This window comes from Paroedura picta, chromosome 3 (assembly GCF_049243985.1).
Source record: "Paroedura picta isolate Pp20150507F chromosome 3, Ppicta_v3.0, whole genome shotgun sequence".
NCBI classification, from domain to species: domain Eukaryota; kingdom Metazoa; phylum Chordata; class Lepidosauria; order Squamata; family Gekkonidae; genus Paroedura; species Paroedura picta.
Window position 1 is genome coordinate 81,559,838 of NC_135371.1, and position 21,300 is coordinate 81,581,137.

The 21,300-nt window shown below is 43.8% G+C and overlaps 1 protein-coding gene across 7 annotated transcripts in view; it reads right to left on the reverse strand.

The window, feature by feature from the left end:
• Positions 1-21,300, reverse strand: part of SYNPO (synaptopodin) — a 151,554-nt gene that overhangs the window by 16,581 nt on the left and 113,673 nt on the right. For all 7 annotated transcript variants that reach the window (XM_077326564.1, XM_077326565.1, XM_077326567.1 and 4 more), the window contains one exon: positions 10,211-12,513. In XM_077326564.1, coding sequence (XP_077182679.1) covers positions 10,211-12,513 — 2,303 coding nt within the window. The remainder of the gene's footprint in view (positions 1-10,210; positions 12,514-21,300) is intronic.

Genomic DNA, 21,300 nt, shown 5'->3' on the forward strand with positions numbered 1-21,300 from the left:
AGGGGTTTTCTAGGACAGGGGGAACTTTCTCTGTAAATTATATGGCCAGTCCACGCTGATTAGGGCGGCCAAGCCTCCAGTTGGAGTGAGGAATCCCCCACCCCAGGTTCCATTCCAAGTGGTTGTGGGGAATTTATTATTATTATTATTATTATTATTAGGATTTATTACCCGCCACTCTTGGCAAGCAGCTTGTGGCGGGTTACAAGGTAAAAACAGTACAATCCCCTAAAACCAATAATTAAAATACAAACTATCAGAAGACGGCGGCAACCAACCCACCACCTACCCCCCACTGGGAGTCAGGGAACAGCTGAACACCACAGGTGACACGTGGTAGGATACTCCTCCTTCGGGGTGGGCATAGATCTTCTCTTTGCCCTGGCCTCAACCACAAACCTGGTGGAAGAGCTCCGTTTTGCAGGCCCTGCAGAAGGTTGAAAGCTCCCGCAGGGCCCATAGCTCATCCGGGAACTCATTCCACCAGGTAAGGGCCAGGACCGAAAAGGCCCTGGCCCTAGTCGAGGTCAGGTGAGCCTCCTTGGGGCCAGGTATTACAAATAAGTTGGAACCCTCAGAGTGCAAGGCCCTGTGGGGAACATAGGGTGACAGGCAGTCTCACAGATATGTGGGTCCCAGACTGTGTATGGCCTTAAAGGTTAATACCAAAACCTTGAACCTGATCAGGGCCTCAACTGGCAACCAATGCAGCTGCCTCAGCATAGGCTGGATATGGGCTTTCCATGGTGTTCCTGTGAGGAGCCTAGCAGCTGCATTCTGCACCAGCTGGAATCTCCGGGTCAGAGACAAGGGCAGGCCAGCACAGAGCGAGTTACAAGAGCCAATCAAACAAAACCCTGCAGCATCACCTGTGATGTCACTTTTGGGGAAAACCATAGAGTTTCCAGCAATTCCTCGAGCTACCCTGTCATTTCCAGGTCATGCCGGTGGACTCCCCCCCCCTCAATTCCTGCAACCGACCTACTGCTAATTGCCTAGCTCAGCCTGGAATCCTTGGCCCCTATCCCATTCAGAGCTCAAGATCTAAGGGGCAAAACACATCCCTGACTTATGTCTGCAAACGCCAAATAAGATGTCTTTTTCACCTTATGAAGTTGTCTATTCCACATATTTGTGAGAAGGGTAAGATGCTATATATGATATATGGAGATTAACTCAAGTAATTTCAGTGAAATCATTCCTTCACAGAAGGGGTATAATGTGTTGCGAGGGTTCCCCATTTGGATCAATTGGATTTGTATCCATACAACTGACAGCAATTGCTGGTGGTGTTGAGACTCTACCCATTTGGCAAGTGGCTGATAATATAGAGAGGCTGCCAATTAGATATTGTTTCATTGGTGTAATGTCCTGCAGCACAGTTGTTCAAGTAGTCTTGACATGTCAGGTAGAGATTTTTCCCTCCCCAGCACAAAGGACATTCAGTGCTGTTCTGAAAACTTTATGAATGGCGTATGAGCATCCCATGGAGCCTGATGACAGCACATTACGATGTATGTGGGGGGTGGGGAGGGAAGAGAGAAACAAGACACCACTCAGGAGCTGTTTTATAGAAATACAGTGCCATGCTGAGCAGAGTTACATACTTTACAATCTTTTGAAGTCAGTGCTTTTAGAAGGATATAACTCTGCTTCAGATAGCAATGTATGAGTCAGCCATGAACTCACAGCTACATGGTGGTGAGTTCCACAGTGAGTTGTTTCTACATTTTTAAAAAAGGCCAACAGCAGCTGCACAGATTCTCTGTTTTGATTGGGGCCACGAGGAAGAGTTTAATCCTTCCTTTCCTACATAGTTTTAGCTATTAAAACATTCCTACCCTATTTATTTATTTATTTATTTAATTTCTATACTGCCCTACCAGTGAACCGGCTCAGGGCAGTGTACAGCATTTCATTCACACAGACGATTAAAACAGTTCATTAATTCAATTAATAACAGTTAAAGATTGTTTGTAACAGCAGTTGACTGAAGTTCTGGATCAACTGCAGCTTTTTTTTTTTTTACAGTTTTTTTACAGTTCTTCTGCAACAGTTTTTTTTACAGTTCTTCTGGAACTAGAGTGTATTCAGTAGGCCTCTTTCTGGAAGGGAGAGCCTAGTCGATGATCAACCCTGGATAGTAGAAGGGTAGAGAGGATTCTTCAAGTTAGACTCAAAGACTGGGCTGAAAAGTTTTGAGAATTCTAGCATGCTGACCACCATACAATTTAAATTTTATTTGAAAATTAATTTCAAATGGCATGAAATATATGACAATAGCATGAAATATAATATAGGTTGGAAAGGGAAATAGATTTTCCTTGGACTTCCTTCCTTCCTTCCTTCCTTCCTTCCTTCCTTCCTTCCTTCCTTCCTTCCTTCCTTCCTTCCTTCCTTCCTTCCTTCCTTCCTTCCTTCCTTCCTTCCTTCCTCTTTATTTCCCTTCATAGAATCACAGAATCAGCTTCTCCATCAGATGGCTATCCAGCCTCTGTTTAAAAATTTCCAAAGATGGAGAACCCACAAGCTCCTGAGGAAGCCTGTTCCACTGAGAAACGGCTCTAACTGTCAGGAACGTCTTCCGGATGTTTAAGATTTATTTTGATTTAATTTCATCCCATTGTTTCTGGTCTGTCCCTCAAGGGCAAGAGAGAACAGCTCTGCTCCATCCTCTATATGGCAGCCTTTTAAATACTTGAAGATGGTTATCAGATCCCCTCTAAGTTGTCTCCTCTCCAGGCTAAACAGACCAAGTTCCCCCAACTTTTCCTCATACGTCTTGGTCTCCAAACCCCTCACCATCTTGTTGCCCTCCTCTGGACACACTCGTTTGTCTACATCCCTCTTCAACTGGGGTGCCCAAAACTGAGCACAGTACTCCAAGTGAGGCTGAACCAGAGCAGAGTAAAGCAGTACCATGACCTCCCGTGATCTGGACACAATACTCTGTTTGATACAGCCCAAAACACCATTTGCCTTTAAAGTCACCACAATTGGCTCCACATTGTTGACTCATATTCAATGTGTGGTCTACTAAGACTCCTAGATCCTTTTCACACATACTACTGCCAAGACAAGTCTCCCCCATCCTATAGTGGTGTAGATGGTTTTTCCTACCTAAATGCAGAACTTTACATTTGTCCCTATTGAATTTCATTTTATTCAGTTTAGACCAGTTCTTGAGCCTATCAAGGTCATCCTGTATTCTGATTCTGTCTTCTCTTGTGTTTGCAACCCCTCCCAGTTAAGTATCTCCTTCCTTCCTTCCTATACTGAAACCTGACTTATTGGTGAAGGTGGGTGACATAACCAGAACCTCCTACCCAGCTACATGTAAATCCCTTTCTTTTGTTCTGTGTATTTTCCCATTCCTGCCAGCTACCTATCACTGATGGAAACACTGAGACAAGTCAATAAGTGGCTTACTGATACTTTTGTGCCAAGGATTACAAACTTTTAGTTCAGGTTCTGTATCCTGCCCCAAACTAGTAGAAGCTATTGCAGAGAACATTCACATGAATTTTGCTTCCAATAGCCTATTTTCTGTGGAGAAGGCCCTCTCTACCATCTGTTACTATGATGTAGCAGTAAAGAAAGGAAAATTCATACTCTCCCTAACAAATTAATGCAGATATGAACCACCAAATTACCCAGGCATATCCACATAAGGAATTGGCAACCATACCTACCTACCACATATAGCTCTATACGTAATGCATTTATTACTTGCCTAGGAATGTGTTATATTTGAATAGGCAGGACTACTGAAGATGCCAGCCAATTGGGGTTGAAGCAAACATTTTGGGAAGGAGCCTAAATATTGTTCCTCCCATTCCGACATTGTTCCTATGCCTTATCTTTCCTTATTTCACCTAATGTGCTGCACATCCTGACCCCCCATTTCCTCTTTCCTGCCACTGCAATTCCTCACATTCTGTCCTCTGCTCCTCCCTTCCCCTCTCTCCTTTCCAGTGTCTTTCCTTCCATCCCAACTTGCTTCAGTACTTCCTCCTTTCCTCTTAGCATCAGACTCTTCTTTCTCCCAGATGACAAAAACAATGATATTTGCAGTAGTAGTAGTAGTAGTAGTAGTAGTAGTAGTAGTAGTAGTAGTAGTAGAAGAGCTGTTTTTTTGTTTCCCCACTTTTTACCACTCAAAGGAATATCAAGGCACCGGTTTATAATCACCTTTCCCTTCCTCTCCCCACAACAGACACCCTGTGACATAGGTGAGGCTGAGAGAGCTCTGAGAGAACTATGACTGGCCCAAGGTCACCCAGCTGGCTGCATGTGGAGGAGCAGGGAATCAAATCTGGCTCTCCAGGCTAGAAACTGCCACTCTTAACCACAACACCCAGCTGGCTATCAGCTGATCTAGCACTATCTAGTAAGCAGTGAATCTCTTGCCAATATAGGCTCTGCTGCCACCACCACAATTGGCTCCATAATTGTCCCATACAGTGATGACCAAGTTGACAGACGTGCTGAATGATAATATCTAGGCTTCGTTGTGCTTTTTTCCACCGAAAGCTGTGACTTGGCATTGTACAACTTCCCCCCAGGAGACCTCAGGGACATTTATTTTTGATAACCTGGTGAATGTTAGTAAGGCATCCTCCTTTATTTATAGTAATGTTCTACCAGTTTGTAGTACATTTGTTAAGAACTTTAAAAACCATGTTGAGTTTGTGTACTCACCCTCAACAATATTGGAATACAAATTTTCTCATATTTTCATTAAAAAGTAGGAGGGACTATCCATCCATCCATCCATCCATTGTGATTGTGAGAGTATTGAGCAAAGGTTGAAAATGGTACTCAAACACTTTTTGACTGATTTTGAGAAACAAGTCTATAGTGTACTCTGAGAGTAGTATGTGTTGCTAATGAAATGATGTGGAAAATGTAGCAGATAAACACTCCTTAGTAAGCAAGTGTGTTAGCTTGGCAACAATGGAACAGAAAATTACTTCTGGCACTCTGTCTTAACTCAAGCAACTGAAATCTCACCCTCAACATTTCTATTATGTTTTAAGCCCAACTGCTGAAAAGTATACACTTGGCTGACTAATGCTTCCTTGTGCTTCGGTTCTTTGGGTGTTCCCATCAATGGCCTTTAATTCTAAAAGGCATGTTTCAGTAATTGGCCTAGCCCTTCCTCAGGAAGAGACTGAAAACTCATCCAAATTTATGTTGCTGGAATCCAGCCTAGCTTTGCAGCTTAGCCAGATTCTTTTTGTAGCAAAAATTAAGCAGTCACACATGTCTTAGCTTCTCAGCAAGTTGGAAAGAGTATAGCTTGGAGAGGGGGAGGCGTTCTCTACCAAGGACTGAGAGGAGTTGGCAGCAGCTGTAGTCAGCAGGACTGACATTTAAGAGAGAAAGGTCAGAGAAACTGCTCCCTCAGAAAGTGTGTCCTCTTAGAACCCCTCTTCTCAACATGGTATTGAAGCCAATTGTCAGTCACACAGAAATTGAACAGTTTTTTAACATTTAGAGGCCACTGTAGCCTGAGACCATGAACTGTAGTTTCCTTCATCTGTGAATAAATTGAACTCTGCTCGGTTCCCTTCATGCTGCCAGATGACACTTTCTACGGTAACTGTTTTCCTTTCTGGAGGATGAAAGCACACTAGAAAGACGTCCTTATTGGTCCCTCATAAGACTAACATCACTTCTCAGTAAAGTACATTGTTTTATTTTTATAATAGTTACAATAGATGGCCATCTGCGTGGGTATGGATTCAAACAAGGATTTCTGAAGTGAATGGAAGCAGAGGGGTGTTGCTGTAACTCCAATGAACACCAAGGGGCTTTTCGCACGCCTTCAAAATCGCACAATGGTTGCCAATTGAAAACGCTACTGATTTGCCGTTATGCACAACGTCGTTGACAATCTGCCACACACCTGAAAACGATCTGCAAAAAGCGCTTCCTTGTAGCGCTTTCAGGGAAATCCCCAAAAGTGGATTCACCCTCCGGAAAGCGATACACTCCTGCAACCAATCTGCAACACTAGCGAAAAAGACCTGTGCGTTAACATTGTTGCGGTTTCTACAAAGTCCCTCCCCCTGGTTCTCTCCTCTGATCTTCCGGCGAAGCGATCGCCATTTTTTTTTCTCCGAGCGAGCGGGGATAAACGCACCAGCGAGCCTCTGTTTAGAGGCTTCCCCGGCTTCAGTCCCTCCCCTTCAGTCACTAAGCACAAACAAGAGAAGCCCGTTTGCTGATGTATTTTCCCTTTATTTGTTACACATTCATTCAGCCGAAAATCGGGCCCGTGAGAGGGGGGGGGTTTCACTCGGAGGGAGCGTGGCAACGAATAAATGACAGCTCAAACACACCAGGCAGCTGGATGGGTCTCTCCGTTGCAACGAATCAACACAGATTCGTTGCAATGGGTCTGGTTTTTTTTTTTAAAAAACTTTCTTAAAGGGAAAGGGGCTGTTTGGAAGCATGCTAAAGGCTGCCCATTGGATTTTCAGCCGAAAATCGGGCCCGTGAAAGGGGGGGGGAGGGGGGGATTTTTTTTTTCACTCGGAGGGAGCATGGCAACGAATAAATCACAGCTCAAACACACCAGGCAGCTGGATGGGTCTCTCCGTTGCAACGAATCAACACAGATTCGTTGCAATGGGTCTGGTTTTTTTAAAAAAAAACTTTCTAAAAGGGAAAGGGGCTGTTTGGGAGCATGCTAACGGCTGCCCATTGGCTGCTTGACGGCCAGGGGCGGGACGAGCTTGGCAAGAGCGCTTCCTTTCTAGCGATTTTTGCCGAGACCGGAAGCCTGTGGGAAACGCTACAAAACGCAACTGGATTCCACTACAAAGGCAGGTATGCATAACGATGAATTCCACTATTTTAAATGGCGATTTTTCATTCAGCAACCAATTTGCTACAAAGATCCCGGTGCGAAAAGCCCCCAAATGTCTCTAGTCTATCCAAAGACTGCAGCATAAGCTTGTAGCCTCTGGGAATATGACACAGCCATTCCTTCAGGCAGGGCCAGCAGCAGCAGCAGTGCCCTGAGATGAGGGAGCTGCCAGGGCCCATGGATTCCTACAGGGCCTGCTGCTGCTGCCTCTTGACTCAGGCATCTCCTCTGGTGCCTGCACTCACCCCCTACCACAGCCTGCTTGTGAGTGCTTTGTCACCTGTGCTCCTGGCTGCATGTGCAGCCTGACACTGCTGAAGAAGGGCATGTGGGTGGGACACAGGGCATCAGCATTACTGGGGGCCTTGGCAGTCCTAGCTGCACCCACTAGTGAGGGCGCTTGTGCCTGCAGGTGGGGAAAGAGCTTATGGATGGGAAGGATGCACAGGCATGCAGGGGGCATGTGGGCAAGAATGGAGACATCGAGCTTCATTAAAGAAACCTTTGCTCTAGAAATACTCAGCTATCCCTCAGCACTTGTCCTATAATTTTCCTCTTTAACTATCTGATCTCTAAGTAACATTTTCCCCTGGCACTTGCCCTATAAATCAGCTAGAGTTGCAGACCTTTCTCCTGTGTCCACGCAGGCTTCTCCATGGGTGACATGAATAGCAATTACCTGGTACAGCTAGGTAGCCTACACAGCAATGAGTGTTTGCTCTTGGTGGATGTTTGAACCTGCAAGACTTAAATGCACACTCGACACACCTTTTTGCCAAATGTAAAGGTCGGACAGAACATGTAAGAATTAATGCACACACTGTTGGCAACAACTGCAGTTTCTACATTGGCATGGCTGAGCAATTTGAGTCATGTAGGAAACAGCATACATTCATGATTTTTCATTGCTTTGTGGATGACCCTGCCTGGGTGTGATAATTTGCATCCCAATACGGAAAAAGGCCAGCCCCTTGCCTCCAGTGCTTCACACCACAAAAATGTGTTCTTGTGGGTCAGGGGAGCCTCAGTGCTGCACTGCTGATAGGGTGGCAATTTAGGAGCCAAGGCTGTGTCTTCTCCAGCTTTTCACTGATGTATTTGTGGAAGGATTATACAGGCAACCTAGCAAGGGTGGGGGGGGATTCCTGAAACTGAAATTCCACAATCTTTAAAACAGGGATAATTCCCATTTACAATAGGGTTTGGCAACCTTCAGGTAATGGCTAGAGATATCCCGCTATTACAACTGGAGGAAAAGACCACTTTGGAAGGTGGACTCTGTGGCATTATACCCCACTTTGCTTGACAAGGATCCTTTACATTTAGACTTCAAAAAGGCTGAACCTGGGTCTCTTTACTAATGATAGTATCAGCTCTAAATATCCAGTCCTCAAAGAAAATTCATGAGAAAGAGTCTGCAGTAAAACTCTGATATATAAAATATTGAAATTTGAGGTTGATTTTATTCTCCTTGTTTCTTAGTCTTTTTAGGGCATGTTCTAGAGTTGTTTTCATTCTTCGCAAACATAAGGACCAGAAACCACTGGTTGAAACAAACAAAAAAATGACAGTTTGCTCAGGAAATAGTGAGTCACGAGATCATATTTTGTTCACCCCTGAAATCTGTTCATATTGACTAATGTTCAAAATGTCTCTCCTGCTAAAGAATAAGTGCACCTGATTTTGTCAGATCTTGGAAGCTAAGCAAGGTCAGCTCTCGTCAGTATTTGGCTGGGAGACCCCCAAGGACTACCAGAGTAGCTAGGTAGAAGCAGGCGTTGGCAAACCACCTCCAAACCTCTCTTGCCTTGAAAACCATATAGGGTCACTATTAGTCAGATGCAACTTTATGGCAAAAGATGAATTTAAAAAAACCTTCACTCCTTGCTGCTGATATTGAATCACTGAAACCACCTTACTCATATAAAACCTCACTAATATGAACTAAGCACTAAACTGTGTACCAAGCTACATGTATCTTTGTGCTAATGTTGCTTGGAAGTCCAGTTTTTGCCCATTTTAACAAATATAGTTTGTGAATTTTCTTAGTACTAGTGTAGGCAGGACACAGTGGCATCACTTTATTTTTACATAAGTGCATAGCAGTACTTCTGCAGAAGTCTGCTTGGTCTCAGTGGAAGGACTACTACAGTTTCACTAGACTCTTCAAGGAGGCTTCTCTCATGTCCTCATACAAATGGAGCAGAGGTCCATGAGTAGCTATAGGTGGAACATTGTATATGGGACTGTGATGCTGGGTATCTTGGTGCTTCGGGGCAACAGCAGGAGGGCTTCCAGAGTTGTGGACCTCCTGATGGCTTTGGCCACTGTGTGATACAGAGTGTTGGACTGGATGCGCCATTGGCCTGATCTAACATGGCTTCTCTTATGTTCTTATGAGGAGGAGGACCATTCTATGGCCCATGGTTGTTGCAAAATGGGGGAGTTATATCATCATTGCTGTGCATTAAATACCCTTGGAAAGTAGCCATGTGTGTATGCACTGTGTTTCCAGTGTTGTTATGTAGAGAAGATCATGAAAGAAAAGAAGAAAAATGTAGGAAGGAGAAACACAGTGAAAATAGAAGAAGATAACAGTTAGAGATGATGCTGTCCAAAATCAAAGGCATTTGTTGGTGAAAAGGGCACATGCCTTTTGGGATCAGGAGATAGTAGAAGTTCCAAGCATGTCATGATGAAGTCTCTGAATGTAGAGAGAGTAGAGGAAAATGTCTTGCAGAACATAGAAGAAATTCAGAAGGGAAAGCAGAGATGCAGCCAGAGATTCGTCCATAAAGTTTCTGGGCATGAGAAGAAAGAAGGCACCAAATGTTCCTCCTGTTTCAGTCAAGCTTTTGCTAGCAATCTTCTAGGTCTCCAACATTTGGACTATTTTTATACTTCTATTGTGCACTGCATTCACACGGTTTATCTTTCTCTTTGGAAAATTGATCTATACAATGGATCCATTCACACAGGTTCTGCTAGGGCTGGGCACAGCAAGGCCTATCTGATTTCACAATGGTAGGCATTATGCTCAACTAAGCTTCTAAAGCAGATAATTGCTCCAAAAATGCCTCGGTGAACCCCTGTCTGCTTGATTAAACCCAGTATATTTTGTGTAAGAGTGCTCTGGCCCACTGGAGGTTGAGATATGCCTAAAATAAATGCAAGTTGAATTTAAATTCATAGCCTGCAAGCTGTCTTCATTTTGAGGGTGTTTTTTTGCACATCATCAATCACCAGTTAAACATAGTCCTGGTCACTTGATGAACCCACTGTACACATATACTTCTAACATCATTACTTGTAGTAAAAAGAAGGTTTCCACACCTGAGGCTCAATTCCTGCATCCTTGGTGGAATAAGAAGGCCTTGGAGCTTGGTAGACCCCTTTAGCTCTCGGAGACAAAATTCTGGAGGAACATTCAACAGTTGTATCTGTTGGTACTCTTGCAGTGGTGATGTTTTGTGGGGCAAATACAGTTCCGACAGATGGAGCAAAATGGCCAGGTAATGGTCTGCTTGGACTTGACTGGACAGATAGATACAAAACAGGAGAAGGTGGCAAGGGAGATGTTGGGCAAGAAGCCTGTCTCATATAGTTGGGTTCAGGAACCACTGGCTTTGGTGGTGGTGCTGCCCTTGGTAGAGACCTCATTGGATCTTTGGATGGGGAAAGGATGAACAAGGAAGATTGCAGCTGGTATGGCTGTTGCTTGGAAATTCCCAACTCCTTTTTAGAAATCTCACTCTCTGTCATGTTGTTGTTGTATAAAGGTACTGGAGGGGGAGCTCTTGGAGATCTTACTGGACTTTTGGGTAAAGGTTGGAATGCCATGGGGGACAGATGAGTCTCTGAAGCATATTTCCAGGAGGGAGGGAGGGAAATAGTAGGAGAAGGTGACCTTGCTATATCAGAGTGTGATGGGGACTCTATGATATACTTTTGCATCCTTGTCTGTCTCTTGGCAAATAATTCTGCTCCCTTTCCACTTGCTTCTGTTAGATTTTGGTTGGATTTGATCTTAGGTTTAGGTTTTATTCTTGGTGACCTCAGACATGAAGACCATTCAGGGATGCTATCTGCAGTAGCTTGGGCTGGGCCATCTAACAAATTTTCAGGCAAAAAATTAGAAGCCTCTGCTCCCAGAGCAAATGGCTCATCCTCAGGAACTGGTCTTCCTCTCTGCTTTTTTCTATTATCAGCTCTCTGGACTAAGTTTAAGAGGTCAGGATTTGGAGCCAACTTTGGCTTCTCCACAAAGGTAAACATGGACTTTTTGGCAGCTCTGTGGGTGACAGAGTCGTCCAGAATGCCTGATTTAGTTGGAGGTGGTGCTCTATCGTCTTTGGATGGGGGTCCTGGTCTGCTCTCTTCATAATTAATTGCCTGCGAAGCAGGGGCTTTCTGCTCTTCACTAGGGTACAGAGCTGAATAGGCTGGAGGGGATCTGACCCTAGTTACCGGAGGAGGACTGGAAAATGTTTCTGCATAGGTGGGTGGTGGAGGCAGCTCCACCACAGGGCTTTTCTCCGTTGGTGTTTGAGTTGTAACTAATGACTGAGTCCCAAAGGGTCTGGCTGTACGGTTCTTCACAGGCATTGGTTTGGACAAAGTCAGGCGTACTTCACAGTATTGCTTATTATTATGAGTCAGAGTGTCCTCGGGCTGCCTGTCAGTAATTAGAGTGCATTTCTCTGTGTCCATGGTAGGGAGATTTTTCTCATTCTCAGTAACTGTCAGATCCTGTTCCTTGTTAAGAATCTCTTCATTCTCCTTGTCAATAAGTGCTTCACTCAATGCCTTGTTGAGAACAATGTTATCCTCCCTATCAGTAACTGGTATAGACAATTCCTTGTCAGGGGCATTGTTGTTATTCTCACTACCAGCAAGTGGTGAATATGGCTCTTTATCAAGAACATTATTTCCTTTGACTGTCTGTACTGTATATGGTTCCTTTACAGGAGAGGCACTATTGTTCTCTCTCTCAGTACTGGGTGGGTAGAGCTCTTCATCAACAATAGGCGGCAGGTTTCTCATGTGTTCAATAACTGGTGTTTGTTCAACAACAGGCATCTTTTCAAGCTCATTGATGGTAGCTTCATGCACTCCATTAGTCTCTGTGTTCTCTTTTAGGTATACGCTGAGAGGGATTTGTTGAAAGTCTTCTGCTGGAATCTCCTCAGAGGATAATGTTGAGTTCATTGCAGTAACAGTTTCCTCATTATTTATTTTATTCCTTTGAGAGCCTTGCACTGCAGACTGTTCTACAGGCAGGCTCTCCTCGTGTTTTTCCATGCTGCCTTTTTGTGCCCACAGCCCAGAATCTTTGATGTGGGAAAATCCTTTCAGCTCTCTGTTGCCCCTTAAGGTCTCCTTCAAATGGAGCTCTTTCCCATGGCTTGGGATGATGTGGTGAATAGCTTTGGGGCAGACCTCTGAAGTGGTTTGTTCTCTACTTATCTTTGTGTTTTCTAAGGTAAATGCGTTCACTCGCTGCTTGCGTCGGTGAAACAATAGCACGCCTTTGGAGTTAGAATTTGGCGGGGTTGTCAACTGGGCAGCAATTCTCTGGCTCCTGGCTTTTGCTTCCTTCAGCTCTTTTTCAGAGAGGCTTGCACTTCTTGAGATATCTAAGGAAGAAAAAGAATATGGAGGACAACGTTAAAAGTGGACTCAAAATGCCAGAGTTTACCAGCAGATTAGTATTTGCAAATCATAATGTTCTCCTGGAGGCAGCCCCACAGAAGACAGAAGTCCAATATAATTGAACTTTTAACAGGAGCCATACTTATCATCTTTGAATCTGACTTATGAAGAGATGGGGGCAAGGGTTGTGGATGTTCAAGGAAGAGGAACTTAAAAAATATATATTATCAAGAAATTGGACACTGCAGTTTCAAGAGAGGACCCCCACCCGTCCCCCCTGACTTTCCACATGTATTATACACAAGAACAATTTTGCAAGCAAAATGATAGGTGGAAAAGTCTCCGAAAGGTTGTGCACTTTTACTTTGTGATTACAAATGACTGTATGTAAAAGGAATTTATTGAAGGACTTCAAAAGATTTCAGGTTGCAGTTCATTTGATTTCAAACGCCCTGTATAAACAAGCTGCAAGCAGGAAATTGGTCAAATCTAAACTGTCCCGCAGATCTCCCCTTTTCTGCGGAGGGCTGGCGAAGCACAATGTGCCTGGTTATCATAATAATCAGGAAAGTAAACAATTGTCTCAGATCTGCTGGAGGCTCACCCCTTGAACAATGGAGTGCAGAACTAACATGTTCTTTAAACTTAACACAGGAGGGCAGTGTCTGATAATAAATCTGCAGCGTTTGGGGCCATTTTGTATACTTCCTAAGGGACGCTCAAACCAATTAGCCCAACAGCTTCCTAGAACAGAACTCACTTAGCATCTCATAAAAGCACAAAATATCGGCCACTGGGGTGCCTCCTAACTAAGCCAACTAAACAGTCTGGGAGAGGAGGGGTGCTGAGAGCTTATAAAAATGTCTGGCCATGGGTCATGGCAAAAGCAGTTATTAGCAAAAGCTCTGAAAGGATGTGGCAGGACACAGAGTACAGTATCTGTTGGTGAGCCATTTCCTATGAGCAACTTTTCTAAAACTCCCATGATTTAATACCTCTGGCAAGAGGAAGTTCCTGAAACAAACAAACAATAAATTCCAGTTATTAAAAGTTTAGAGGCAAAAGGCCACCATCCTGGGGATTGTGGCAGGAGAGGGGGGCCTGATGGCCTACCTTGGCAAATAATTGCTCCTCAGCTGCACTTAAGACTCTTTCTCTTAGGTTTATAGTGCTTGCAGTTGAGTTTTTACCATGTTATGACTAGCAAGAACATATAGAGATTTCTTGGAAAGGAGCCAAGTAATCTGGTTGCCAACTCTGGTTTGGAGAATTCCTGGAATTTGGGAGTGGGGCCTGGAGAGAGCAGGGTTTGGCAAGGGGAAGGAACTCAGTGGGTATAATGCACAGAGCCCACACTGTGAAGCCACAGGGCCTTTTCGCACGGGGATCTTTGTTGCAAATTGTTTGCGGAATGAAAAATTGCCATTTAAAATAGTGAAATTCGTCGTTATGCATACCTGCCTTTGTAGTGGAATCAGTTGCGTTTTTTAGCGTTTCCCACAGGCTTCCGGTCTCGGCAGAAATCGCTAGAAAGGAAGCGCTATTGCCAAGCTCGTCCCGCCCCTGGCCGTCAAGCAGCCAATGGGCAGCCGTTAGCATGCTCCCAAACAGCCCCTTTCCCTTTAAGAAAGGTTTTTTAAAAAAAAAAACAGACCCATAGCAACGAATCTAGGTAGATTCGTTGCAACGGAGAGACCCATCCAGCTGCCTAATGTGAGCTGTCGTTTGATTGTATGATCGTTGGCACGCTGCCTCGAGTGATAAAAAAAAAATCCCCCCCCCCTCTCACGGGCCCGATTTTCGGCTGAATTTATGTGTAAAAAATAAAGGGACTTTATTTCAGCAAACGGTCTTTTATGTGGTTTGTGCTTAGTGACTAAAGGTGAAGGACTGAAGCCAGGGAAGCCTCTAAACAGAAAGAGGCTCGCTGGTGCGTTTATCCCCGCTCGCTCGGAGAAAAAAAAATGGCGATCGCTTCGCCGGAAGTTTGGAGGACAGGCTCAGGAGGAGGGACTTTGAAGAACCAGCAACAATGGTAACGCACAGGTCTTTAGCGCTATTGTTGCAGATTGGTTGCAGGAGTGTATCGCTATCCGGAGGGTGAATCCACTTTTCTGGATTCCCCTGAAAGCGCTACAACGAAGCGCTTTTTGCGGGTCAGTTTCAGGATTGTTGCAGATTGTCTACGACGCCGTGGGTTATGGCAAATTAGTAGCGTTTCCAATTAGTAACCATTGTGCTATTTTGAAGCCGTGCGAAATGGCCCACAGTTTCTCCAAAGGAACAGATCTTTGTAGTCAGGAGACCAATTGTAATTCGGTGAGATCTCCAGGGACCACCTGAAGATTGGGTGCCACATTCTGTTGTTCTGACTATGCTAATCATCATACTAAGGAAGCCATGTTAAAATCAGCACTCAACTAGATGATGTGCAGTTAAGCCAGATATGCTCCCTGAAGAGGATTTATGCCATATGTTGCTATCCTAAGGAGGTATACCTTTCCATTGACTGCTTATAGTAGTATATCTCTGCTTAGGATTGCACAGTTCTACCAGCTTGCTCAAAGAGGCAAATTTGTTCCTTCATCACAGGTGTGATAGAATCTTGTTTCTCCATTTGTCCTTCTCCAAAATATAATTTGATTGCAGACTGAAATGAAAAGAATGAAGGGAATGGGGAAGGAAAAGGAAGAATGGGTAAGAATCAGGGAGAGAAAGGAAGAACGGAAAGACATTGTGGAAAAGAGAGCTGGGGACAGTATGTGTCCCTTTCTGGTTACATCTAATATCATGGGAACTTGAGCCTCAGAGTCCTGGATTGATAGACAAGGCTGCTGACAAAGTTCAGAGTTGGAGGTGAACAGTGTCGAACCTGCTTGTATATCTCTCTGTCCATAACCTACATGTGGAATGTGAAAGCTGGAGTAAGAGAATCTTGTTATCTTAAGTTGCAAGGATAGGAACAAGGAAGGGGCTGTTAGTTCATAGGAGAGCATTTGTTTTGTATCTCCAGCATCTCCAATTGATACAAAAAACTTTGACTTAAGACCAAAGACAGCCAAGGCCTCACCTCAATAGACCAATAGTCTGACATAATAGGCTTTCATATTCTGACAAGTGTTTGCATTATTTTATATTAACATTTTCCCCAGTCTTCTCCCCTTCTTTTTAAGAGGAAAAGGCTATCATAAAACATTTCCTCAGACATCTGCAGAGAGCTTCACCATACTTATTCGCCAAGCTGTACTGCTCTGTTTACATGGACTTGCAAGATCTCTCATCACATGTACAAGAGCCTTTTCAAACATGACATTTTCTACATAGTCAACAGATTTTTAGAACAAGCACAAAAACTGCATGCAGATGGGATGTGACTCTCTCTCATGTACATCTGTTTCATTGTACAGTAGATGCAAATGCTCTTAGCTTCCCAATAGGTTCACATGCAAACTTGCTGAATTATCATATCCAACAGTCTGCACATTGTCTTACACAAAAGGTGATTAGTCTGGTTCATGATAAATGGAACTACATGAACAGGAACTGTGTTCCCAGGGGAACGGTTTTAAAGGAACAGCACTCTATCTCATGTGACCTTCATGAATTCCATTTAAAACTTTTTCTTATAACTACAATGATTTCTTTTCCATTATAATATGTTGTAGGAAATTCATATTTGAAGCAAACCTAAGACAATGCAGAATGTTGTCATTGGTGTCTCACAGAATTGCCAAGATGAGCAGGAAATCTTATACAATTGCTCTTCAGCCACCCCTGTATACAAACCATTACTAGTAGAAGCATGACAGACAGACAGACAGACAGACAGATTTTAGGAACAAGATATGCTGTCTGCCTGTCTGTCTGTCTGTCTGTCTGTCTGTCTATCTATCTTGTCCATGGTGACAAGATAGGGAGGGATAGCTTTGTATAGTGAGAGGGATGATAGATACAGCTTTACCAGATCTCTGCAATTCTGCCAGAAAACTCAAGTTCTACTTCCTCTGAAGGATTCTGTTCTCTTTCCCTCTGGAAGAATAGCCATCTGGATGAAGACCAGTGGCCACAAGCTCTAATCCAGATGACTAAGGGATGGGCCAGCCCACTAACTGAAAAGTAGCTTTTACTTTATTACATACTCTATTTCCAGATTTCCAGTACTGGAAAGACTATCCTTCAGATTCAGTAGCTTCTTGGAGCCCTTCCTTGCTCCTCAGCAAAAACACTCAAAAAAAAAGGAAAACCAAAGAAAGGAGAACATACCAAAATGATGTCTGAGGAATGCCTGGCAATGATTTGAAGGTAAAGGGAAATATATAGAACTTCAGCATTAACGTTTTGACGTTAGGCAATGATGTGGCATGTCCACAGCCAAGCAGAAAGAGAGGGCTTTAGTGGGCTGTTCCAAGTTTAAAGATATAAGAGTTTTCCAGCACAGTTTTTAGCACTTAAAAGACCTCCTCAGCTTATACGCAGGTAATTGATTAACAGCCTGCCCCCAGCCAGCCAATCACAGCATTGCATTTGCAACCTAAGCTCTTTGCAAGTGAGCTAGTTGCCCCCAGTTAACCTTTACCTTCTGCAAAGATCTTAAAAACTAAGCTCTTTGCAAGTGAGCTAATTGCTCCTAGCTAACCATTGCCTTCTGCAAATATCTTGACTCTTACTCTGGCAGCTTGTAGGACATCAATGGTTTGACTGAGGGATTCTGATATTTTTTCCCCTTCTTTTCCTAATCACTTCTTACGAACTGTTATTTTGGTTTCTGTGAGTGGAGTGGGGTGGGTTTTGAGAGTGATTTGGGATTTACTGTTTCTTCTAGTGTTTCTTCTTTTATCTGAGGGGCAGCATTGTTTGCCTTTTCTTCTTGGGGTTGTGTTTCTTTTAAAAGTTGATTTTTACAGTTCTTTCTTTCAGTTTTCAGTTTTACAGTTCTCTCAGGGTGTCTGGCATCAAGAGAGGAAGGGAAGGCAATTGTAAGCCACTTTGAGACGCCTTTGGTTAGTGAAAAGTGGGGTACAAAACCAGCAGCTTTGAGACTCCTTCGGTTAGTGAAAAGCTGGGTACAAAAACCAGCAGCTATTCATCCTCTTGACTTTTCTGTATTTGTTGAAAGGAAGGCTGGATGGGAAAGCCTGTGATGATGGAGCATGGATGGAGCACTTAGGCCACCCTGTAAATTTACCAGTTGTTGTTGCTGTTTGGTGCGAATTCGTGTCCAATCCACCGTGACCCCATGGACAATGATCCTCCAGGCCTTCCTGTCCTCTACCATTCCCCAGAGTCCATTTAAGTTTGCACCTACTGCTTCAGTGACTCCATCCAGCCACCTCATTCTCTGTTGTCCCCTTCTTCTTTTGCCCTCAATCGCTCCCAGCATTAGGCTCTTCTCCAGGGAGTCCTTCCTTCTCATGAGGTAGCCAATTTCCCACCCTCGGCTTATATGTGAGTCAATAAGTTTGCCCAGATTTTGCGGTAAAATTAAGTGCCTCGGCTTATATGCGGGCTGGCTTATATGCGAGTATATATGGGATGTTGATATCTGGCATTTCTTTGTGGTGCAAGAATTCTTGATTGGGGTGAAGGGTCACAAAAACCATTCAAAAGAGCAAGATTGAAAAAATCCTGTGGTGAAAGAAAACTATCATGTGAATCCACACTACATGTTCTGCAATATCCTTAACATAAATTGACCTGTAGACACAAGCCACAGTGCAGCAACAAATACAAATTTGGATGTGATCACAGTTTTAAAAGGTCATCAGTGGGACAATCAAGCTCATTACAAAGGATGAATTCAGTCTATGAAGAAGAAGAAGTGGTTTTTATATGTCATTTTTTTCTACCCAAAGTCGACTTACAGTCGCCTTCCCTTTCCTCTCACCACAACAGACACCCTGTGGGGTGGGTGAGGCTGAGAGAGCCCTGATATTACTGCTTGGTCAGAACAGTTTTATCAGTGCCGTGGCAAGCTCAAGGTCACCCAGCTGGCCGCATGTGGGGGAGCACAGAATCAAACCCAGCTCGCCAGATTAGAAGTCCACACTCCTAACCACTACACCAAACTGGCTCTCTAGAATGGTCTTCAGAGATCAATTTGACTGACATAATTGGCAGCTTCAAGCAACAGTAAACTCGACAACAGTACATCCCTCCTAAGATCCCTCCCTTCCACAAATCCTGCTTCCAGGGACTGCCTCCAAATCTCCCAGAATTTGGAGCAGGCAACCCTATTATGTGGGGAGGAAATGGCTACTGCAGGGATACAGGGACAGACAGGGAAAATAACTGCCTGTGGGTAAGAAAATCTCAACTCTCCCACCATCCAGGCTTTACTCTGATCTTCCCAAAAAGAATTTCAGCAACAGAAAGCTTGCATGAATACACTATGATGCTATGGGGAAGCAAGGGGAAAAAATCCCCTGCTTTCTAAAGGCATTGAATCCAGGGCAGATCAATCTCACTGATAAATGTTCATAAGCATGTAGGTGGGCCTGCCAAGTTCTGTACATGCACCATAGATCCCCTGCCCCAGGTTCACATTAACTGCTGGAAGTCCAGCAGCTGGTGGGAAGAGGAAAAAACAATAACTGTTGGGTGATGGCATGGCCTCCTTTTCGGGAGAAACCTGCAAGACGCTCTAGGAACCGACATTCTAGGGAAAGACTATGGATCCCTAGAGAGGCATGGCATCTGGCTATTCCCCTAGAACCAATGCCCACCAGTGCCCAAGGATGCTCCCCTTTTCCTCACCACCTATCTGCTAACAGTTGCTAAGCCATGCTTGTAGCCTGCGGATGACTCAGCATTAACAGTAGCAAATTTTGAATGTTACCTTTGGTTGAGAATAAAACAAATCCAAATTGGAGGGTGGTTCAACCAACAACTTTCCCATCATGCTAAGAGTGATATGGATGCACCAAGGAGAGAACCATTTAGTAGGCATCAAGAGACAGAGACTTAAAATGAGAAAGGAAAGAAAATAGCAGCCAGATATAAAGAATGCTGGTCTCTCTGTGAGAATAAATACTACAAATAAGATGTGTGTTTTGCAGCTAGCTGGAAATAATAATAAGAGACAAAGAGAATACGTTGTTGAAAGACCTTGTACACATGCATCAGTGTTGTAAGACCCAAGATAAATTAAATTAGGATACAAATGTAATTACTGTAACCTAAAATACCGAAGGGGGGGGAGAGAAAAAGAGAGGGAAAAGGAGAGCAAAATTGTGTAGGATGTTCTCCAGAGCTGCCAGGTATGCTGTGGGTTGCTTCTGCCACTGATTCTACCCACTCTGAACATGTCTAATGTTAACTTTCATTATTTGAGTGTGTTTTTAATTTTCTTTCCTTCTGTACTGCTTGGAATGTTTCCAGGCTATTTTAAGCAGTGGTTCATTCCCTTAATGTACCAGCAATAGAAGATCTGAATTACTTATTGGAAAGTCTTTCAAGAGATGGAGGTAAGGGGAAAAAGAAAAATGGAGGGGGTTTGAGCATGGAAAACTACAACAAATTTTATTCTTTTCATTCCATTCTGTAGCAATTAAAGTTACTCATTATCAAGGACCAGTTTTGAATTTCAGCATGAAGCTACTGAGCAGGCACTTGTTAGTAAATCTGACTTTCTGAAACGCGGGTTTAATAGACCTGACAATGAGTAGTTCACAGACATTGCAGTGGGTAGATTGTCCTATTAGTACCTAAAGGTAAAGGTAAAGGTATCCCCTGTGCAAGCACCGAGTCATGTCTGACCCTTGGGGTGACGCCCTCTAGCGTTTTCATGGCAGACTCAATACGGGGTGGTTTGCCAGTGCCTTCCCCAGTCATGACCGTTTACCCCCCAGCAGCAAGCTGGGTACTCATTTTACCGACCTCGGAAGGATGGAAGGCTGAGTCAACCTTGAGCCGGCTGCTGGGATCGAACTCCCAACCTCATGAGCAAAGCTTTCAGGCGGCTGCCTTACCACTCTGCGCCACAAGAGGCTCTGGGAGACCCCAAATTCCCATCTTTCATGGAAGCTTGTTTTATAAATTAGGTCAGGCACTCTCTTTCAGCCTAACCTACCCCACTGGGTTGTTGTGAGAATGAAATGGAGGAAAATGTTGTAAGCCACACTGGATCCTCAATGGAAAATAAAGTGGGAGAGAAATGAGATAAACATTTTTTTTCGTACACCCTTCATCTTACTGTGCCAATTCATTATTAGGAGCTGGAACATGTGATTGGCTCACCATCTGATCCTGTATTCCTTTTGTGCATCTGTGTATTTATTTCTGGTTTACATATCAATGTGACACACCTATACCTATCTTCTGTATCACCTTGGTCTTTTGGGTCTCATTGTATTAAAAAATCTTTTTCTCTCTCTTTGAAATCCGAGATAGATCGATGATTGCCAGACAGATGAAACATATATGAATGTTTTATGCACCTAAAGTGAAGGGCCTAAAGTGAACAAGTTTTTATTCCATAATGTATATGTATATATTGAGATCTAAGTCCTAAGTAGGTTTCCTCAGAAGTAAATCCATTTTACTCAAGAGGGCTTACTCCCAGGAAAAGTGCTTCTAGAATTGCCGTCTCAGAGCTGCAAGACTCTTTGCTGTTTGTTGCATCAGACTCCCATGGCCAGCCACTTGGAACACACAGACAGGAAGGATCATGAACTGAAACTGATCAGAAACCTAAGCCCAGTTTTCTCAACCAGGATTTCATGAAACCCCAGGGTTTCTTGATAGCCCTGGGCATGTTTCCTGAAGGGGTGGGA